Below are 21,908 nucleotides of genomic sequence, written 5' to 3' on the forward strand. Positions count from 1 at the left end.
GAAAACGCTCTTAACACATCTCGTACATAACGAGTCTTTGGTCTAACAAACTTTCCAGATCTTGCTATGAATATTATTTCAGGCGCTTTTAAGATCTATGTTGGGTCTAGGAAGTCATCGGAATTTTGGCGACAAAAGGTGATAAAAATGAATGAAAACAAAAATATAGTAAACTAGTGTTTTTAATCAATTTGTTTCTATTATAATCTTACATAACATTTCCGAGTGCTTAAGATACAATCGAAAAGGTACAGAATGGTCAAATTAGATTAGATTCATCAGGTATGGAACACAAAAAAAAACCATTCTTTTGATTCTGATCGTTTATACCAGCGGTCGGCAACAAGCGGCCCGCGAACCCCTCATTCGCGGCCCGCGAGCCCCCCTGGCTATTTTGCATGTAATATTGTCAAACAACAATGTCTGATTAAAGTCACACATTAACAAAAGTGCCGCCCGCGTCAACTTCCTTAACTACTATGTGGCCCTTGGCTGTTAAAAGGTTGCCGACCGCTGGTTTATACCATTTAAAAACAGTGTACCTAGAGGTACCGACAACACAGTTGAGGTATGTACTAATAGCTACCTCAGCTCTCCTAGCTACCTACTTACCCAAGTACCGATATCTTAATATACTTACTGTTATTAAAGAGAATAGAGTGCATAGAGACTGATTGTCAAAGTAAATTATGTAGCCACTGTAAATTTACTGCCATCTTTCGACAGACGACAAAACTGTTAGAACGCCGTTTGACTTTGATCCTTATTCTTTCACTGATCTGTTAACTTATTAAATATTAATATTAACGCCATCTATTCTACTATAGGCCAAAGGTATGGTGCAATCTTTTCGAGCGATGGCGCCATAACCTTCAGCCTACTCTCGAGTAGATGGCGTTAATATTTAACAAGTTAACACATATCAGTGAAAGAATAATGATCAAAGTCATATGGCGTTCTAACAGTTTTAGTCGTCTGTCGAAAGATGGCAGAAAATGTACATAATGTAGCTACATAATTTACCATAACAGTAACTCTCTATTTCAAATTCTCTTTGCTACTTGCTATGTATCTTGTCCCTCATCTATAACTACATACACTTGTTCGAGGTCCTGTTGACTCGTTTCTTCACCATTTGTCTCTCTCTTTGCCCGTTTCGGTCTCGGCGTTGCTGACTCAGCCTCCTCAGGCTCCTTTTCATCATCATCATCCTCCTCTTTGCTAACCGCCAAGGAATCGATAGGATTCCCATACGCATCACACTTTAAAAGGGCATTAAAACCTGTTTCTGATGAGTGTAAATCCATGTCTAATCCGTGGCAAGATTTCCCGTTACAATTAATACAGAGAACGCAACAATCCAAGTGTACTTGCTTGCAAACACAGTTGACAGAGCACACGCCATCACATTTGCAACTAATTAAATCCAATAACTCCTTGGGAGCGACTTCAGCTAAAAATGTTATCGGTACCAAGCCATTTTCGACTAACTTCCACCCCCATTCGGTAGGCGGCAAGTCATTCCCAAGCCATTTCTGTATCTGATGATAAGTTCTATACATATGTTGTTTAACTGCTTCTTTTGAAGGTGGCATGCATGCTAGATCATATCTGCTTCTAGTTACACTCTTAGAGAATCTCTTATATCTGAGAATATTTAAGTCATAATCTTTATTTTGATCATCGTATAGACGTCGTGTGAAGTTTATCCCTTCGTCCGCTATAGCGTTTTTATCAGAAGTGGGATTTGCGAAAGTGGTCATAAGGTTTTTGATGTCTTTCATATTCATTTTGGACAGCGCTGAGCATATCTGTGATTTTCCTTGTTGGAAAATTGATGACGTCGAATCGGAGCCGGAAACGGCATGTAAAAAAAGCATGCTGATCTTAATTTTGTTGCTGCTGAAGCTATCTACGTGGAAGTATATGGGATTTCTTGAAGGTTTCATGAAATATACGTTTTCTTTGTTTGAAATAATACACATTTTAAGTAGTAAGTCAGCGTTGTCACTTACTATAAAAGTTTTATCGTATGTGGATGCATTGTCGATGGCCGTTTGAACGATGTTTGAATGTAAATCGTTGGAATTCAACTTGATTTTTATACCGGAGCGCGTAAAATCTATTATCAAATACTGTATGAATCTGTCTTTATTCTTTTCATTGGCTAGAAAGTTATCTTTGTCAACTGTTAATACGGTATCTTTCTGGAATTCCACAATTGGACTTTTCTTGACTTTGTTACGCCTTGCAGTGTCTGATGCTTTGTGGCTACCGAATATGACAATGGCATTTTTGTAATGCCTTTTCACATATTCGACATATGAATAGGCGATATTCGATACAGTGGCGCCCTCTTTCCAAGTAACTTTTCGCAAGAGGAATTCACCATCTAATACGTGGAAGCGGTTATCCCCATCTGTTATTTCTACTGGAAGAAACTGACCGAATAAGGAAGACTTATTCGCTTCCGATATCCCTCGGTCATCAAACAACGACATAGGATACGGCGCCAACTCATATTCGAAAAAAGATTTGATCTCCTCATTGGAAGTTTCATAAATACGTTTCAAAATAGTATCAGGCTCTATAGGTACAATTATGTCCTCAATTTGAATAGACTTGTCGAGGGACAGAGGACGCACGCATTTACTTCTTTCATAATGGACGTCTCGATAATTTTGACCAATCGTTTCTTCCATTATTTGCTTCCCAACCATTTCGGCCTCGTGACAGTTAAGATCCTTCCCTATTGTATCCATGCCGAGAGAAACGAGATTCGCGGTTTCAGCAAAAGGGTTGTGTTCTTCAAACCAACTCTGCAATTTTCCTGAGTCTTGATTATCCTTGTTATTTGGCTCAATTCCAGACGGTTTGCAGAAATTTTCGACTAGTTGTGACACTGTGCTCAGTGCAGGCGATGCAAAAAGCCAATTTGCTAGAGAATCGTCAGTAACTTTTGTCCCATTCGTGACTCCTCCAGGCCTCTTCAACAATGTCATAGTTTTTTCCACCGCTCGGTCGGACCATTCAAAATTATCCGTCCATCTGACAGCAAAATATCCTTTTTTGGTAAATTTCTCAAACTCCTCCTCGGTCATCTTTGTTTCAAGCCCTTTCATGTCTTGTAAATACAAGCTGCAAGATTTTGCGTACTCAAAGTAGCCAGCGGCGTGGAAATATGGGAGCATCTTTTTTATTGTTGACAGATGAAGATCCCAATTAGCAGTTTTTTCAGCTTCAATGAACTGAGCGACGAGGGTCGTCATACGGAAGTATTGGACCCACAGTTGGGCAGTCGGGCCTCGCTTTTCCAGTAGTTCCAGAGTTATCGCCAGTGGTTCCTGATAATTTTTCTGGTTTTCATATTCTGTAATGTAGTGTCCTTCTAAAATCCCTTCAATTTCCAATGTCTCTTCAGGTGTCAAGTCAAAATCTTTAGTTATAATATTGAAAAGAGCTGACCGTGTCAAAAAATGTGCCCTTACAGCGCGAGCGAAAGCATGTCCTGTCATCATTTTTTCAATATGTTCTGCAGAGTAAATACTGCACCACAACTCTTTCAATCCACTGCCAGACATGATGAACCCAATGACACCAAGAAACGATTTTATCAAATCAAAACCCCCCAATTTCAAAACAACATCAAGCATCAAACTACCTGGATTTGTAACTATTTTCTGAGCTATTTGGTACATCGGTTGATCGAACGTCACTAAACATGTTCCTTTAGTTTTCTTCTGAGCTTCTTTAAGCGCTGTGGAAATGGCGTCTCTTGTTGGCGGGGATTCTATCACTGGCAAAGGACGAATTTCTGATACTTGGTGTTCTTTTTCTTTTGGCATTTTGCTTATGAAATTCTCCCATCCAGGCATGTTGAGAGAAGGTTCGCTTTTCCCAAACAACCATAAAGCATCACCTCTAGTTGGGAGTATCGCTGTGTCTTCTCTATGGTCTTCTATTAGAACATTCATAAGGTTGGACCTGGAGCGGTGTTTCTGCAATGTTGCTTTATACTCAATCTTGCTAAGATCAGGAATTTTCTCTTGTATTTTTATAGGTGTTTCATTAGTTTTTGGTGTATTGCACTGAACGCCCACAAGCATAGGTCCTTTATCACTTTCGACACTATCAAAAATGAACTGAGTAAACTCTGGTCGAGAATGAGGGACACTTTTGGAAGCCATTGCCACTTCCAACTGACGCACATCTTTATACGAAGCACAAAACCCTATAGAAGACAGCAGGTCTATCAAACTTTTCGAGGCATATTTCTGGTGTATTAAACTGCCGATCCCTAAAAGTAGAGGGCTTTTAAAAGTCCTCGGCCTCGCAGCCGTCATTATAGAATGACTTAAAGCCGTCACAGTACTTTCTAAAGGCTCCGGATTCTTTTGATACTTCGTGACGACAGTTTCTACAAAAGTCTTCAACGTTTCTGGTATCACGGAGTTAACTTCGTCCAAGAACGAAGATGGAGGCGGATAGCTTTTTGTATCAAAGAGAACAGATCTGATATCTTCTAATATTATATTTGCAGCCGTTCTAACTATTCTTAATCGCTCATTTTTTTCATCATCAAGCTTCTCCTCATGCCATTTTTCTTTTAAAATCTCTTGAGAGGGTGGTATGATGACGAAATTATTCTTGCTCTGCAAAACGCCACCGTAGCGATTTTCAATTTTATTGATTAAAGTCTTAGGGTTGACGGAACAGTTAAAGTCGGAAAGGTCGAACTGGGAGTCTTCCCAGTTGTTGTCGATTTGGTCGTAGATGGGTTCGAGTTCCGCCTGCAGTTCCTCGTTGGGGGGTCGGCCGCGCTTGGCGCCGGGCCCTAGGCGACCTTTCTTCGGGAACCGGAACTTCCTGTAGCAGCTCATGTGGTAGCGGGCGCGGACTGCGACCAGGTCCTTGTCTTTTATTCTCTTCCGGAACTGGAACGAAATGAGTAAGAGTCTAAGAGGGTGTCGAATTTAAGCTGTGCGACACAAACAGACAGACGCGGCGGGCTTTGTTTTATGAGGTTTAGTGAAGTAGACATACAATAAATCCTATAATTAGGTATAGTCTTTTTAACTTTTATTAACAAAGGTTAGACTATCCAAAAACTCACCTCCCCAACCTCAGAGTCAGGGTAATCCAGCGAGGTCCGGTACAGATTGTCCCCCACGTGCGAGCGGCTAACTCTGGTCACGTAGTTCTGCCGTTTCGAAACCGGCCGTTGTATGACCTGCCGAACGAACGTTTCGGACGCGTCGCCGCCGCAGAACAGGCATTGCGTTAAGTAGTCGAACTGAAACAAAAATAAATCTATTCTTTACAGCAGTCTTTTTTCTGTTTTTTTTTTATGAATGTAATAAAGAGTATTATATTTATTTATCATGTCAGTGGCGCCCGAAGTTTTTGGTACGTTTTGTTTATAGTATTTAAATAAAAAGTAGTACTTCGTCATTTGGGGTCGTAATTACATCAAACAAAATTTCGATTTTTTTAGACACCTCCCCCCTTAATTTGTCACACATTTCCATAGGAAAAAGATACGACGATCAAAAAAAGATCATTTTAAGAAAGTAGTCATTTCGAGAAGTACCTACCTAGTCATTTTGGGAAAGTAGCTTAGTGTTTCGAGAAGTAAGTAGTCATTTTGGCAAAGAAGTCATTTCTATAAATATTCTCACCATTTTATCAAACGGAGGCAGCGGAGGTGCGTCCGGATTTATCTCTCTCTGCACCCTCATACAGATGCTCTTTCTAATCGAGATCTGCTTAGTGTACTTCTTCCTACACGTTATATGCAGCGGGAGTTCGATGGATTCATGCTCTGTGCCCATCGGGAACTTGCCGTCTTGCCGGAGTTCGCTCGAGCGCTGGAGGGTTAGGTAGCCTTTTAGTTTGACTACGGTTATGTCCTGGGTTAGGGCGCAGTTGCATATGCGGCACACCTGGAATAAGGTTATTTAGTAAAACATTTTTTACAAGATTGTAGAACATAACCGCCATTTTATTACATTCGGTTGTATTCGTGATGCAATTTTAAGTTTTATCTTAGGTCTGTATCTAGATTAATAAGTTACTTGTTTCCTAGATATACATTGTTATATAAACTCGCGTACTTAATAAAACGACCCATTTATCGTTGAGGCTTGAAAGTAGCAATTATAAGTATTTATTTTATTTTAAACGGACGAGTTTACATGCAAGATTTAAAGTTAAATATGGTTGTTAGAAGTAAGATTTTTGTGAAATGAACTCAATGCCATAGTAAATAAATAAATATTAACGACATTTTTTTTACATAAATTGACTAAACCCCACGGTAAGCTCAAGAAGGCTTGTGTTGTGGGTACTCAGACATCGATATATATAATATATAAATACTTAAATACATAGAAAACAACCATGACTCAGGAACAAATATCTGTATCATCATACAAATAAATGCCCTTACCAGGATTCGAACCCGGGACCATCGGCTTCATAGGCAGGGTCACTACCCACTAGGCCAGACCGGTCGTCAAAATCGTCGTCAAATCGGTCGTCATAGTTTCTTCGATAATCTATAGTATTCTTAGAGCATTTAGTAACTGGAGACGTCTTGTCTGTCACTTTATGTACAAAACAGTCTGCCGATTTATGCGGGGGAGGGGCACGTTTCCTCTTTTTAACAAGCTTTTATTAGGTCGACCTGTATGTAACTAACTTGTAACGGAATCTAAGGTAACTAATTTAACCATCTTCCAAGGATCGTAGCGTCATGAAAATTGGCAGCTGTATGTAGTTCTGATGACAATACAATAATTTGGTACTGTCGAACTGATCTGATGATGGAGACAGGAGGTGGCCATAGGAACTCTGTGATGAAACAACGCAACCTAATTGTGTTAGGGGTTTTTAGAATTGTCTCGATGAGTATTAGTTGTCTGTCGTATGAAAAGTACAGTCAGCGATAAAAGCTTGTACCAAAAATGAAATTTTTGCCAAAAACTTATTATTAAGCATAATTATTGAAATGTATTTATTGAAACAGATATTAAATAACAAAATAAATAAATCATAAATCTAGCCCTAAATTAGCCTGAGGCATCGTTCCCAGGACGCTGGCCACGTTCCCCCTCTGCACAGCGAGGCTGAGTTTTTGTGCAAAATAAGTTTTTGGCAAAAATAACATTTTTGGTACAAGCTTTTATCGCTGACTGTACTTTTCTTCCCACAGGCAACTAATACTCACCGAGACAATTCTAAAAACCCCAAACACAATAAGGTTTCGTTGTTTTATCACCGAGTTCCTATGGCCACCTCCGGTATCCATCATCAGAGCAGCTCAATGACACCATAATATTGCATTGTCACCCTACTTACGTATGTATGCAAAATTTCAACTCAATCGGAAACCGGAAAGTGGATCAAATTTAACTTGCAAGATTTGATTACAGACAGACAGACAACGGTAAGGTGAAAGTAAATAAAAGCTTGTAAAAAGTTTTTGGCAAAAATTTAATTTTTGGTACAAGCTTTTATCGCTAACTGTACTTTTCTTACGACAGACAACTAATAGGTACTCATCGAGACAATTCTAAAAACCCCAAACACAATTAGGTTGCGTCGTTTCAACACAGAGTTCCTATGGCCACCTCCTGTCTCCAACATCAGATCAGCTCGATGGTACCATAATATTGCATTGTCATCCGATTTATACATGCATGCAAAATTTCAGCTCAATCGGAAACCGGGAAGTGGATCAAATTTAACTTGCAAGATTTGATTACAGACAGACAGACAGACAACGGTCAGGTGAAACTAAATAAAAGCTTGTAAAAAGGGCAGCTCGTAGGTCGCCAGACACCCAGACTAGTTTGATAGAAATTTCTTTTACTAGTTTTTTTGGTGTCTGACGACCAAGGACCGAGAGTTTCAATTGCAAGTGCCGCAAATACTTCGGTTTCAAAAATGCGTATTTGCGACACTTGGTAATTTGGGCGTCGTCTGCTGCGGTCCCCGGCCTCCTGGCAGAGCCCAGGACGTGGGATGGGGCCGGTGTATCAACACATGTTACATTCCACGCCAAGGGCCGCCCCAGGAACCAAGGTACGAGCGAGCAGCCGTCGGGCCTTTTGCTTTTTATCATGCTAATACAAAAGTTTGCACAATAATGTGCAAGGTTTTCGGCAGACGGATATGCTCTTAAAGGCGACTCCGGTATCTCCGGTTATTAAATACTCTAAGATAGTATTAGGTGCTTCAACAAGAACAACAACAGGTGGGTTGTACGTTTGATTGTCAATGGTATTAAGAGCCAACGGGAGTGGTCATTTCTCCATACAAACGTACTCCTCGTTTTCCTCCATGGTTTTTGAAGCTAGAGCAATGATTTTTTCAACACAGATTAATATTGTCAATATCTGTGTCGGACCGTTTTGCTATTTTAGATTTTTTGATATTTTTGTTTTTTAAGGCGCTAGAGCCCTTCAAAAATGGCCAAAATGGCCTAATTGACTATGCCGCAATGAGAGGCGTGGCATTCAAAACTGATATCAATTAGCCAAAAAAGCAAAACGGTCCGACACAGATAATTTCATAATCATTTAGATTTCCAAATTTGGTTACGATTGGTTAAGTTTGGAGGAGGAAACAGAGGAGTACGAAACCTCGATTTTTGAGATTTTTACGCAGGATTTTTCGCCTTGTCCTTATCGCACTACTTTTAGGTGCCGCTTCCGTTAGCGAGACGGGTATATTTACCTAAAATATTTAAAACTCAGCTCCTGTTTCGTCTTAAAAATCTTACCTCAATATTACCGTAAAGTTTCTGCGCCAGCATTTCTGTATTTGAAGGTCCTGGTGTCAATGGTTCTGATTCTAATGCTTCTGAAAATGGCATCTCTGATTCTGCCGCCGCTGACGCTAAAACACAACCGATAATGCCATTAACCTTTTGGACGCCAATGACCGATATATCCGCACCGCAGATCAAACGCCAAAAACCGATTAATCGGTCGCAGACCACAGAGCAACATAGATCTACGTACATATGCATAAAGTTTAATTTCAGTTTTGACACTTCGGTGACGTGGCGTCCGAGTGACAGCTTTTGTGTTTGACACGGTGTCGAAAAGGTTAAAATTGTTGTCATTAAATTAGCTACAAGTACATGCATGAATTTATAAACTGAAATAAATATCTTATACTAGGAAAAAGTAACAAAGGCCTCTAGTGCCAGAGGCTGGAATCGAACCAGCATCCTCTGCTATCGCGGTAGGTGCCTGAGTCATTCGGCCACCGGGGTCACGGCGGCATAGGTCGAATTTTTCCAAATATATGCATTTCTTACTGAAGGCTTATGGCGCCCCCTGGCCATCCCTAAGGTAGACCAGTATGATTCGACCTTCTAACTCAGGGTTTCTTAAAGTGGGGTCCACAGACCCCTTAGGGATCCGTAGCATAGCATGTTTATCAGGGGTCCGCATTAGCTCAGTTATCCATTGTAAACATACTTATTAGGAAATCTTATAGTAAACTTGACGAGACCTACGTGTAATGAAACTTATAATAAAAGTAAATTTTAAATAAAATATAAATATGGGTTTTAAATATTATCCTAAAATATTTTTTGACCTGGGTCCGTGAAATTGTTTAAATTGTGAAAATGGTACGTGACTGCAAAAAGTTTATAGGAAACCCTGTTCTAGGTAACTGAATCAACTCAGGTGATTCCGAGCTAGCGAGAAAGATGGATGGATGTTGGGGGAGTTACAGAAAACTGCAACCAAATAACACTAGACTCATAGTGTCGTGTTCCTGCCGGTGAGTAAGGTTGCCAGAGCTCATCGAGGGTGCGGTGTGTTAGGGTACGCAACGCACATGTAACACCTCTGGAGTTGCATCCATAGGCTACATTTGCGGTGACCGCTTCGTCGTTGTCGTTTGCCACCGACGTAGTATAAAAAAACATTGCAAGACTAACCTCTAGATGTATCAGGTCCCATCTGCATATGGTCTCCAGACTCATCATCCGCATCGGACTCAGTTTCTGCAGTGGAGACACCTTTTGTAAGCCCCTTTTTGAGCTGGTTTTCGTCTGTGTATCGTGATCCGCATTCTTTTTGGAGCTGAAAATCATTTCAGCCAGTTTATTAAAACTCATTTTTTAATCCTCGATGCAAAAAACTTACCTGTTTAACCAGTGTACTTTGATTTTTAGCATTAGAATAGATGTAAATAATATTGACGTATCTTTTTATTGAAAAACGCTTTTTTTTTTAATTACTTGTAACTTATGAATTTATGATTTTTGAAGTCAGGAAAAAAAATGATCAATACTTTTGGCTCTATATTACTTAAGTAGGTACATAAATATTTTCCCCCCTACACTTTTGAGTTTGAAAAATATGTTTATACCTGGTTTCTTAATATTGATGTGAACGGTGTGGTGGTAAGTTCTTGTTTTGAAGAATCAGAAGTTCTCAGAGGGTCTGAAAGTAAAGCAAACTCTTTAACGTCATGGCATATTCAACAATTTTATATACTTTGCCATATATTTACTTAAGTACAGATGTACTGCATAATTGTTTTCCATCGTATTTTCTCGGAAACGTTCGTATTTATCATGCTACTTCAGTCAACCTCAGTCTACCTTTGCAGTGTCAAAGTGACATATTTGCTATGCGACGAGCGAGGTGCACAGAAAGTTACGCAGTTACGCAGAAAATATGCCAGTGTCAGTGTAGTAGCCGTGAAGTTTTTAGTAAAATTTCCAACATACCATTTAATGTATCCTGCGGGTCCTCCAGCTCTGGTTCCTGTTTGACGGGCTGTTCCAACTCCTGGTTCACCTCGTCAGGATCCTCGGGCTCCATCTTGATGGAGTGGTCTGATGACTCCGTCACATTCAAGTCTGATGAAGGAAGAAATAATAATAATAATTAATAAAAGATGTTGCCTTTGCCCAGCAGTGGGACACCAAAGTAGGCTAATAAAAAAAAACCGGACAAGTGCGAGTCGGACTCGCCCACCGAGGGTTCCGTACTTTTTAGTATTTGTTGTTATAGTGGCAACAGAAATACATCATCTGTGAAAATTTCAACTGTCTAGCTATCACGGTTGTCTATTGTTTGTCCGAAAATTATATAAAATAATACTCATATGCCCGAATTTTACTTGCCCGAATTTCATTTGCCCGAATTGTTTGTTTACCATAAAAATTATGTGACATACTCTTTGTTTACCCGATTATTCGATTCCAGAACGTACGAGTGCCATACGTGTTGTTGTCCATATTATTAATTGTAATAATATTATTTAATAGAATATTTAAACGCCATACTAAATATGGTTTTTCCCCGAATCCATGCATGCAAACAATGCTAAATGCACTCACTATATTCCTGTAGGCGCTCTAAAAATATTTATAAACTTGTAATTATTAAACATGTGGTGGGTATGCATTACATTTCGTAGGCGATATTAATTGACATTGATATGTGCTTGGTGCAATAGTTCGCTGTTGAGTCTCCGCTCCGCTTCGCTTCGCTCCCGCCTTAGACTTCTGAACCTAACCTATCCGAGTCGGAGTGCCCCGGAAAGTCTTGCTTGCTCGCTTCGCTCGCTCGCTTGTTCGCAGTTCTAACCTAACCTAACCTACTTTCTGGTAGCCGTTTTATTTTGTAAAAAGAGCCGGAGCAAGGCGCGCAAAAAAAAAGACCTAACATCGAAGTCTAAGGCGGGAGCTCCGCTTCGCTTCGCTCCCGCCTTAGACTTCTGAACCTAACCTATCCGAGTCGGAGTGCCCCGGAAAGTCTTGCTCGCTCGCTTCGCTCGCTCGCTTGTTCGCAGTTCTAACCTAACCTAACCTACTTTCTGGTAGCCGTTTTATTTTGTAAAAAGAGCCGGAGCAAGGCGCGCAAAAAAAAAGACCTAACATCGAAGTCTAAGGCGGGAGCGAAGCGAATTTTCACAAATAAGGTTGTGTTCAGAAGCTAGTTTGTAATAAAGAATATTGACAGTTCTGATTACCTTCATCCGTAGCAATTTCCATGCTTTCTGACTGTTGTTGGCTTTGCTCAAGTCCCGATGCTTGAGGAGCGTCACAAAATATACTGTAGCAATCGTAGTGGTACCTAGCATTTTTTTCCAAAATATTGAATTGGCCAATCCGTAAAAGAACCTGTAAAAAGTAATATTTTTGGTACACTTGCATTTATTTTTCATAGAAATACTGTGAGTATAGTCTGGCAAAATTTCGCCCAAAATAGGCACAATAATAATTGTACATTTGCAGCCATTTGCCCACAATTTAGTTAGTTAGTTAATTAGCAAGGCAAGCCAGCATTGATTTAACTGGAAAAAAATCTGTATATCCAGTTTTTCTGTAATTCAGAATTTGCATATCTTCACTCCAGTGTATGAGTGTGACAGCTATGTGCATTATATAGTTATGTCCCACTCGCACCATGACATTGAGTTTGCATTCAATGCAAAATCTGTTTTATTCTTCTTCTCTTACAGTTTTCTTCTTCAGCTCTAATGAAAAAGCTTCCTAAACATGCAATTTAGTTAGAGCTTTAATACAATGACATACTCTACAACCATGTGTGCAAAAACATTAACACATTCAGTGCCAAAAGCCCGACTATTGGGTATTTTATGATTGCGTTCCCAGGCCAGACGACCCGATAGTCGCGATCGTGGTACTACTTTTACCTTTATATGACGAAATTGTTGTGGCCTGGCACGGATGTCGTGTTTGGCTGGGTGGCAATGAATGTGTTAATTATGGGTTTTTCTATGTTAAATCTTAAGGAGTAAAATTGTGCAAACAGCAGCCGCTAGCATTATTTACAACATTTAATAAGATTACTTGTGTTTGTGACAGTTATAATGTATTAATGTTAAAGTAATACTTACTAGTTGACTCCAGTTATCGTCATTTGTGGTACATGCCTTAAGTATCGCATTTTGAGTTTCCAACGTCTCGACTTGTCCTACCGCAACTCGGTTGGACTCAGGATATCTGGCTTGCTGTTGCTCAAACAATAATGACGCGTCCTTGTTGCAAAACAAACACTTATTTTGAAAATCGAATTCCCTGGTTAACTCCGATATATTTTCCCAAACCTTTTTCTTCTTTTTTAGTGCTGCCTCAATACACCTTGGATTATTGTATGAGTTTCGGCAGTTTTTGTGTAGTTTTATTTCAGTGCGGTTTCTAAAATAGTCTTGTTTACCGTCACCCCTTGCAATGCTCGATTCGACGAATTTTAACAGACCCCTCTCTTTTACAACGACTACGTTAGTGTTTAGATAGAGACCACATAATATACATAATCTATTGTTTTTCTCCTCCATTTTAACGCTAGTATTGTACTGTTCATAACTCCAAACTAAGTAATTTATTAAAACGAATGCACTAGCCGCACAAAGCTTGCTTTAGTTTCGCTGTGACAGATGAAATGACATGACACTGATGACAGTAGTGAGCACAGACAATTTTTTTTTATTTAATGGGACATCGGCATTGACAACACGGCTATCACATCGCAGTCCGGTACGCCCGTCTGTTAGCTTTAAACCTGTTTTACTTTGTAAGCACAGCTCACAGCAGCAGCTGGTTTTTTAGGGTTCCATACCCAAAGGATAAAGCTTGTATTAGATTTTATTCCTAATAGTTCCCTTTTTATGAAAAATAGTTATTATTTATGTATGAAAACATTTAATGCCCTTCCGGAAAACATCAAACCCCTGCCTCTAAACCCATTTAAAGCACAACTATATCGTTGGCTCAAAAAACAGGTGTTTTACTCTGTAAGTGAGTTGTTGGATATGTAATAGGTACCTAGTATTAAGTAGAAATATTAGTTGTAAGTTAACAATTTACCTACCAAATAGATGAAGACTAATAGCTTTAAGATAATATTTGCATGCTTAACCAGCAAAATATGTTTCTGTACGGGAATATTTTTCATTTCAAAAACGGGACCCTATTACTAAGACTCCGCTGTCCGTTTGTCTGTCTGTCACCAGGCTGTATCTCATGAACCGTGATAGCCAGGCAGTTGAAATCTTCACAGATGATGTATTTTTGTTCCCGATATAACAACAAATACTAAAAACAGAATATAATAAATATTTAAGTGATTTTTTTGCCGTTTTTGCGCAATGGACGGAACCCTTCGTGCACGAGTCCGACTCGCACTTGGTCGGTTTTTTCGGAAATAAAGACCCTTTATAATCTTTATTTTATGAAATAAATGTTGATTTATTTTTCATGGAATAATCTGTATGGTCACTGAATATCTGAATTGATAAAATCTGGGCTTTAGATTAGGGAGACTTTAGATTAGTAATAAAATTCGTTCAGTATAAATATATAATTTATTGTCATATCACAATTAGGTAAAAATCTACAAAATACTGGAGTGTTCATGTATAAAATGTCGTACAGTCAACGGTAAAAATATGGGTGTACAAATCATTTCAAAAATATGTCCCATGACTCTTATGTCAGTGAATTAAGAACTATGGGACATATTTTTGAGTGAGTTGTCTACACCCATATTTTTACCGTTGACTGTACCATGTTACTAGAGGTAGACCAAGAAAAGTCTGCAACTATTTTGATAGCACGCAGTGCAAGTGTCGTTTTAAACGTCAAACTTCTATGAAATTCAGGTGAATTTTTTTATATTATGTATTATTAATTAAATTAAGTTATTTGGATTATCTTGCTATGAACAAATGTTTTATTATATAATCTAAAAATAATACAGGTAATACAGTATAATGAGTACCTAACATCTTGCTATTATTTAAATTTATTTCTGATGATCACAATATAGATTCTTATAAATTGACATTAATGTAATTTGTACTGTAATCATATGTTTAATTTTAGTTTATATATTTTTTTTGTTTATATTACATGTATTTCTTGATATACCTACCTAATAAATGACATTATCATATGTTGTGAAATAAATAAATCTAATCTAATTATGACGTTTAAGTAAATAACATTGCACTGCATATGCTATCAAAATCGTTGCAGACTTTTGGTCTAACTCTACCATTCTGTCAGAATAGGCTAAACGGGGGCTATTACCCTATTACAATCAATACTCTTCGATACATGAAATAACGTGACGTCATGCAAATTGTGACTGCCCCCTTCCCTTGTCACAATTTGTTGATCCCCTCCACTCCCTAAAAGTGTGATTAATGGGCCTAATAATGGATGGAATTAATGGACGACGTCATATTTTGCTTATATAAATTAAAAATAATTATAAAGAAAGGAAGTATTTAAGATAGAAAATAAAGTGGTGTCTACATTCTTTGATATACTTATTTAAATATACTAAGATTAAAATAATATTCTGGTATAATTATCTATTAAATTAATGTTTAAGTCTGTGTGTTTCATTAAGATTTTTTTATAATAACAAAAAAACTATATAATTAACTGGTAAGTATGAATTTTAAGAAAAGCAAAGAGAAATCATAATTAGCGTCCGGAGTAGCGGTGGAAAATTTCACACAGAGGGAAATGGAGTCGCCTATGTATTAAACGAATAACGATTAAATTATTAATTTTGCATAATACTTCCTATAATTATCTTGCGAGCATTACCTATACACCTAAGTTTGTGAAATTGTAATATGATTTTTTTTATCAAAATATTATTCACATTTTTTATTAAAATAAAATTACTAGATTAACACTTCCGCAACCGGGCAAAAAACGGCGCACTACCTCAGAAACCGGTCGTCTATATCTGCGTACAAAACAACCCGCTGGACGGGTTGTCCGGCATCTGAGCAAACATTACGAGTGCCTACCAGGCGGGTTCTCGGTAGTCAAAGTGTTAAGAAGTACCTACCATATATATTCTTTTCTACGCCATTGAACTACAATTTTATTGGTGGCTGGAATTAACTGAGGTCTTCCTCACTGTCTTCAGTTAAGTGCATAGATAACATCCATGTTATAAAATGGACTATGGCCACTTGTTCCTGGTTTTTCGGAGTAAATCGGTTTCTTAATTTACTTTACTACTTCAGGTAAATGTAAATAAATAATTTATTCATTCAATCTTAAAAAGTTAGTAATAAATAACGACTCCATTACTCCATTATTGTGTGAAATTTGCCACCGCTCCTCCGGACGGGACGGTAATCATAATTTTCTTGAAATTAATAAACGTCCGAATTGTTAAAAAAATAACAATACTGTCGGTTCTATTTGAAATATGTATGTAAATTTCATGATATGTTAGTTCACTTTAGAATTTTTATGCAGTAACGTATTTATATAAAAATATCACAAATCGTAACTGAAGAAATTATACGAGTATTTATTTACACTTTCGTCTACTTATGTTATATTATAAATATAAACTTAAAAGTCAAATTATAAACTGAGTTCATAAGAATGTCATAATTAAAAATGTCATTTAATAAAATAAAACCGCTAAAACTAAAAAAAAATGTCAAGAATATAAAACGAAAATCTCAAACTGTATCAATGAATAATATCCTCTAGTCTAGTCGCCCATAGATCAAAACATGACCAGACCAAGGGAATTTTAATTTGTCAAAATTCAATATCCAATACAATGGAATGACCTTTTTATAGGTCTCTGGGCGGCTAAAGGATAAATTATCAAATCTGATAGAGTTAGACCAAGACAAGTCGGCAACGATTTTGATAGCACACGCAGTGCAAGTGTTATTTCAAACGTCAAACTTATATGAAATTACGACGTATAAAATAACACTTGCACTGCGTATGCTATCAAAATCGTTATACAGACTTTTCTTGGTCTAACTCTATAATCAGATCAAGAAGTGCAAATCCGAGTCTAGTTTAATACAGTTAATGGTAAAAAAAATGGTTTATATAATTTTTGTTTACTTATTAATTTTAATGAGATGGTCCCTTAATCCCGTTGGGCCTGCGTTTACCGATTTGATTAATTTAATTCACCTAAAGGTATTTAAAGTCTAAGAAAATAATTGTGTTCCCGACTTTGACAGCTGTAGAAGCCGCTGTCACGTCTAAAAATATCGATAAAGATAAAGTGTCAGAAATATGTATACACGACCTTATTGCCCATACATTAAGGTGGGTAGTGCTAGTATATTTTTGGCTCTTTGTCTGTATCGACCGTATCGTCATTTCCAGACGTGACTGTACGGCGCCATATAGGTACATATTTTGTGTATTTTGTGGTAACTGAATTGTTACACGTCTATATAAAGCCTGACCAGGAATATATGATCATTGTCAAGAGGGCGCTATTATTCTCATTTATATGGCAACAGTTCAGTATAGTCTGAACAATGTGGATTGGCAACTCGTTATTTTGACTTACATACTTTTACTCACTCTAATCATAATCAGTATCCAAATATTCGGTGTTCCCATTTTTTTATTGTCGGTTTTTACCGTATAAAATTCATGTATTTTCTTACGCGTCACACATAGGTCAAAATTACCTTACATAGGGTCTGCTACATTGTCAATGAATAAAATTGATCGTCTCCAAAGCCCATAGCAAAGAGAATAGAGTGTATAGAGAGTTATTGTCATAGTAAATTTTGTAGTCACTGTAAATTTATTGCCACCTATCGATACAAGATTAAAACTAACCATGAAAATCTATGTTATGTATATCTTTGCCCATAGTAAATATTTTTCAAACACATCTTTGTTACTGTACTTAAGTATTTCCTCGCTTATGTATAACATAACACTACAATAACCAAGTCGTAATAACCAGACTATAATGACATTTTGATTTGTTTACCTGTCAGCTCTGATGTTAATTTGGAAATTTTTTGTAGCGAAATAGTTTAATTTTCCCGAACGGTTGTTTTCCAGCAGTTTATTATTTACATTATTTACAATGTTTCGCTCTTGATTATGTATAGTTTTGGCCATTTTTGTCATTTATTATTTAATATTAAACACTTAAGGGGCCGGTATATGACGTTTTCGATTTAGACCTCACTTTGTAACCATAATTTGTTCAATAAATGTTTAATAATTGCATTAAATTACACGTAAATTTGTTCACGAAGAAACCGTGTACCGACTCTTCATGCCATTGTATTTTTAATTTGCTGTTATTCTCTACAAATCGACACTAAAAGTATCAAAAAATCAAAATATGGAGTTCCGTTTGAGACGGAAGCAAAACAATTTTGTCTTTGACAGTAATTGAATTATTGTATGATTCTGAAAGCTAGATAATCCAGCTACCAATTTACTATCGATTTATATTTTTACTCACAAAGACAACACAGAAATTCAATCTCAAATGTAAACTTTCGAACAATTTCCATACATTGACGACATCACTCAAAATTCTTCTTCAAGTCAGATGCCCGTTGGGGCTACACCGGAGCACACGTGTACTTCTTCAAATGAAAATGACAGCTTGATTTTCTTGCTTTTGACAATTATATTGACATTAAATCATATACGCACACGAGAAAGTATACCAGTAGATAAATTGTATTTCAAAAAATAGGGTACATAAATATCAGCTCGCGTCTCATTTAAATTTGATTTGCTGTTATAATGGTTGAAAACCGCAGTAAACTATCTTAAAACAATACGATTACAGTCGAATTTAAGTATTATGTTCCTTCAAAACTCGCTTAAAATGAAAAAAGTTTAAAGACTCATATTTACTGATTGGGATCAATTTTTATTATGCTGGTATCATTTTGCGTCAGTTTAAAAACGTATTTGACTTATGTACGGCAATGAATTTTGATGACAATTGTAATCTTGTATTATATTATAGAACTTTTATCTTAAAATAATGCCTATTAACAGGAAGAGTTATGTAATTCGTATAAGTAATACCTGAAAGTCTTGTACGTAGATCTGTAATACCATGGATTGCGACGAATAAATGATAATGATTATGCGGTTCGTTCCGTCTATATGTATAATGCGTGTACGTGCTGTTCTCTGAAAATCTTCAAGAAAAAATAACGGCTAGACCAGCACTAAGTACTAGCGAGTTTTTGCGGCTTTGGAGACCGAGATGAAGCTTACAGGCCAATAGCGCTCTAGTTATTGTTATGTATACCTATGTATCGAATGTTTTATAAATTACCTATAAAAAGCAATTTTTTATTTCGATTAGGTCTACATTTTGTGCATATTGCATATCTGAAGTATTTTCGTACTAAACTTGAAACTTTCGTTGAAACTAAATAAAATAATTATTCCAAATGTACAGTCGCCTGCAATTTATGTTACACAACGAAGGCCGAAAAATATCTGACACGATCTTATTTGTAGAACCATAAGACCATGTCACATATTTTTGCGGCCTTCGAAGAGTAGGTACCGTCATTATCACCAACTTTGCCCGCTTATTTTTTAAAACGAATTTCTCAAAAAACATCACATCATATGACTTTTTTTGCTCAGCACGTCCATTGTGATCAAACGCATCAGTTTATTTGAAAAAAAAAATATTTTTTATCGTGTTTTTACTCATTTTTTTGCGTTTTAGAGGGCGGGCAAACATATCCGGGGTTTTCGCCAACATTGCCCACGTCAATTTGGTATTCAAATACAGCTCGTATGATGATGATGTCTAAGGATCACTTAAAGGTTTTGGGCAATCCTACTATTCCCTGTTAATAACTTAGCGATAAGTGTAAAAACTTTAAAATAAATTTGCTGGGCAATGTTGCCTACCCGTTTTTGCCCATTTCCAAATAAGGCTCGCCTAAGCATTTTACAAAGGCTAGGGTTGTCACTTTTGAGAAAATCTGTTACAATAGTTTAATGGCAAAAAATATGATTTTTGTTGTGTTTTTCATTCGTTAACGGGATAAAACATCTAAATAAAGGATAATAAGACAAATTAAATACAGTATATATTTATAAACTTATTTTAGTGTACAAACATAACCTAATTTTACTTGCGAAGTTGGGTAAATTAGATGAAAGTGACAACCCTAATCCGTTTTTGGTGGTGGGCAATGTTGGTATAGATGCCAAATTACCGGATTACTTTGCCCACCGCTAAAACTTTTGTGTATTTAGGCCTTTTTAGTTTAAATCTCAATAGACATAATCTATGCTTCATGTGTTATAACTCAAACCCGGAAATATTTGTCAAAGGGTTCTCAATTTTTTCTACTTGCATTCATTATTTATCAATTTTTTGCCCGCCGAAATATACCCTATATTAGACAACTCGCTCAAACTCTAAATTCCCAAGTCAAGTTATGCACAAGTTTGGTATATAGTTTTGTCAGAAATATAACCTATTTTCTACTAAAAATAGCAGGGTGGCCATAACTATTATAATTTTTTGGGCAAAGTTTCCCTGGAGGCAAAGTTGGCGCTAATGACGTAACATATTATTGCAGGTGACTGTACATAAATGTTTCGGTGATTTTGAGATTATTTTTCAGGTTAGTTTACTAACAATCAAGTTATGCAAATACCGATTTCGTGAACGTATAAGTAGTAAGGTATACCGCTATTGTTTAGCGATACCGATTATTTTTGAAGGCAAAACTATACCGTTGAAATATAAAGATATTAAAATTACAGCAGGGACAACCATTTTTTATAGGTGTACCTAAACCATCATTGGCCGAGCGTTAGCAAAGGTCTCCGTTTCAGCTTGGGCAAAAATGCTTTCGTATGTTCTCCTTTGCAGATCACATTTCTCAACTGATTCTCGTGAAAATTTGTAAGCAGGTTCGATAGAACTATTCTGTTTCGCTTTATCCGCCAAAATGGAATTGCCACCCTGCTGAAACTTTATTTATTTAAATTCCTATTGAATGGATTTTGCACCTTATGAAAAACCGTATAGAGTAGTAAATAACATTTTACATCTGACTTAATGACATCTTGTTTTATTCGCTTTAATTGTACAAAACGCGTATCTCGACAAAGCAATATTAGGTAGTAAAACAGTCAACAATCAAATTAATTAAATAGGTAAGTACGTCACGTGTGACATGAACAGACAAGGAAAGCAAGATTAAATGCATTGTTTCTCTTTCATCTTTCAATGGAACGCTTTTACCCTCAAAGGAGGCTAGTGGTCAATACTAAACTAAAAGTCCAATCTTAAAAAAAACATGATGGGTCACTGACCTGTCCCAGTAAAGTGAGGTAGTGTGCGTGAAGTGCGCTTGTGTGTGAAATGGGGTAAATTGACAGAATCTGAAATTTTACCCACCGCTACCATCGCCTTAAGTATTATTCAAGTAAACCGCCACAATGACACTGACAACAGTGACAACCTATCATTAAAATTATTGCCAGTGTAAGAAATTAGTTCCAATGAAATTCCGCAACATGGCGCATGATCATATATTAATGGTCAGGCTTTACCTAACAGAATTACCGCATAATGTCAAATTCGAATTATAACTTTGTCTTAGACTTAACACATCTAATACAAACAATTATCTTCGCTTATACTCTCATTTCGATATATTATATAACTTATGTCCTATATTTAAAGAGCCGTGGAGGTGACTGGCTTCAGCCCTCGCACCAGTATCGTCGGGGAGAGCTCTTTAGTGAATTCGTCTAGAACCTGGAAATGTAAATAAATATAAAATAAATTCAATTTCCAAACACAATGAAAAATACAATCATTAAAAAATACTTAAGAACTAAACATAATCTATCAATAAACTTAACACCCAAATTACATTAATTATAAAAAACATCACACAATTATATACTACATTTCTACACATTACATAACATAAAAAAAAACACTAAAACCAAAAACTAAAAACCAAAAACTTCCAGTACGGATATGATGGTTGTTCTTGTCTACGTGACAGCGTGATCAAATTGTGTCCGTCACTTTCTATCCCACGGTGTTAAAAAGTGACAGTTATTTTATCGC

The 21,908-nt window shown here is 36.9% G+C and overlaps 2 protein-coding genes across 4 annotated transcripts in view; both read right to left on the reverse strand.

Moving 5' to 3' along the window:
- Window positions 1–591: 591 nt before the first annotated feature.
- LOC134801667 (uncharacterized) lies at window positions 592–13,423 on the reverse strand. Its single transcript, XM_063774286.1, has 9 exons — window positions 12,901–13,423; window positions 12,010–12,160; window positions 10,760–10,891; window positions 10,396–10,469; window positions 9,962–10,106; window positions 8,786–8,901; window positions 5,679–5,942; window positions 5,114–5,293; window positions 592–4,934 (listed from the first exon to the last, which is right to left on the reverse strand). The coding sequence occupies exons 1-9, from the start codon at window positions 13,339–13,341 to the stop codon at window positions 1,065–1,067; spliced, it is 5,373 nt and encodes a 1,790-aa protein (XP_063630356.1). The 5' UTR covers window positions 13,342–13,423; the 3' UTR covers window positions 592–1,064.
- Window positions 13,424–20,360: 6,937 nt separating this feature from the next.
- LOC134801668 (solute carrier family 12 member 9) overlaps window positions 20,361–21,908 on the reverse strand; it is a 28,378-nt gene continuing 26,830 nt past the window's right edge. Inside the window, exon 16 of one of the 3 annotated variants that reach the window (XM_063774289.1) lies at window positions 20,361–21,587. In XM_063774289.1, the coding sequence (XP_063630359.1) occupies window positions 21,507–21,587 (81 nt within the window). In that variant the 3' untranslated portion in view covers window positions 20,361–21,506. The remainder of the gene's footprint in view (window positions 21,588–21,908) is intronic. The other 2 variants (XM_063774288.1, XM_063774287.1) reach the window with 2 other exon arrangements.

The sequence above is a fragment of the Cydia splendana genome, chromosome 22 (genome assembly GCF_910591565.1).
Source record: "Cydia splendana chromosome 22, ilCydSple1.2, whole genome shotgun sequence".
NCBI classification, from domain to species: domain Eukaryota; kingdom Metazoa; phylum Arthropoda; class Insecta; order Lepidoptera; family Tortricidae; genus Cydia; species Cydia splendana.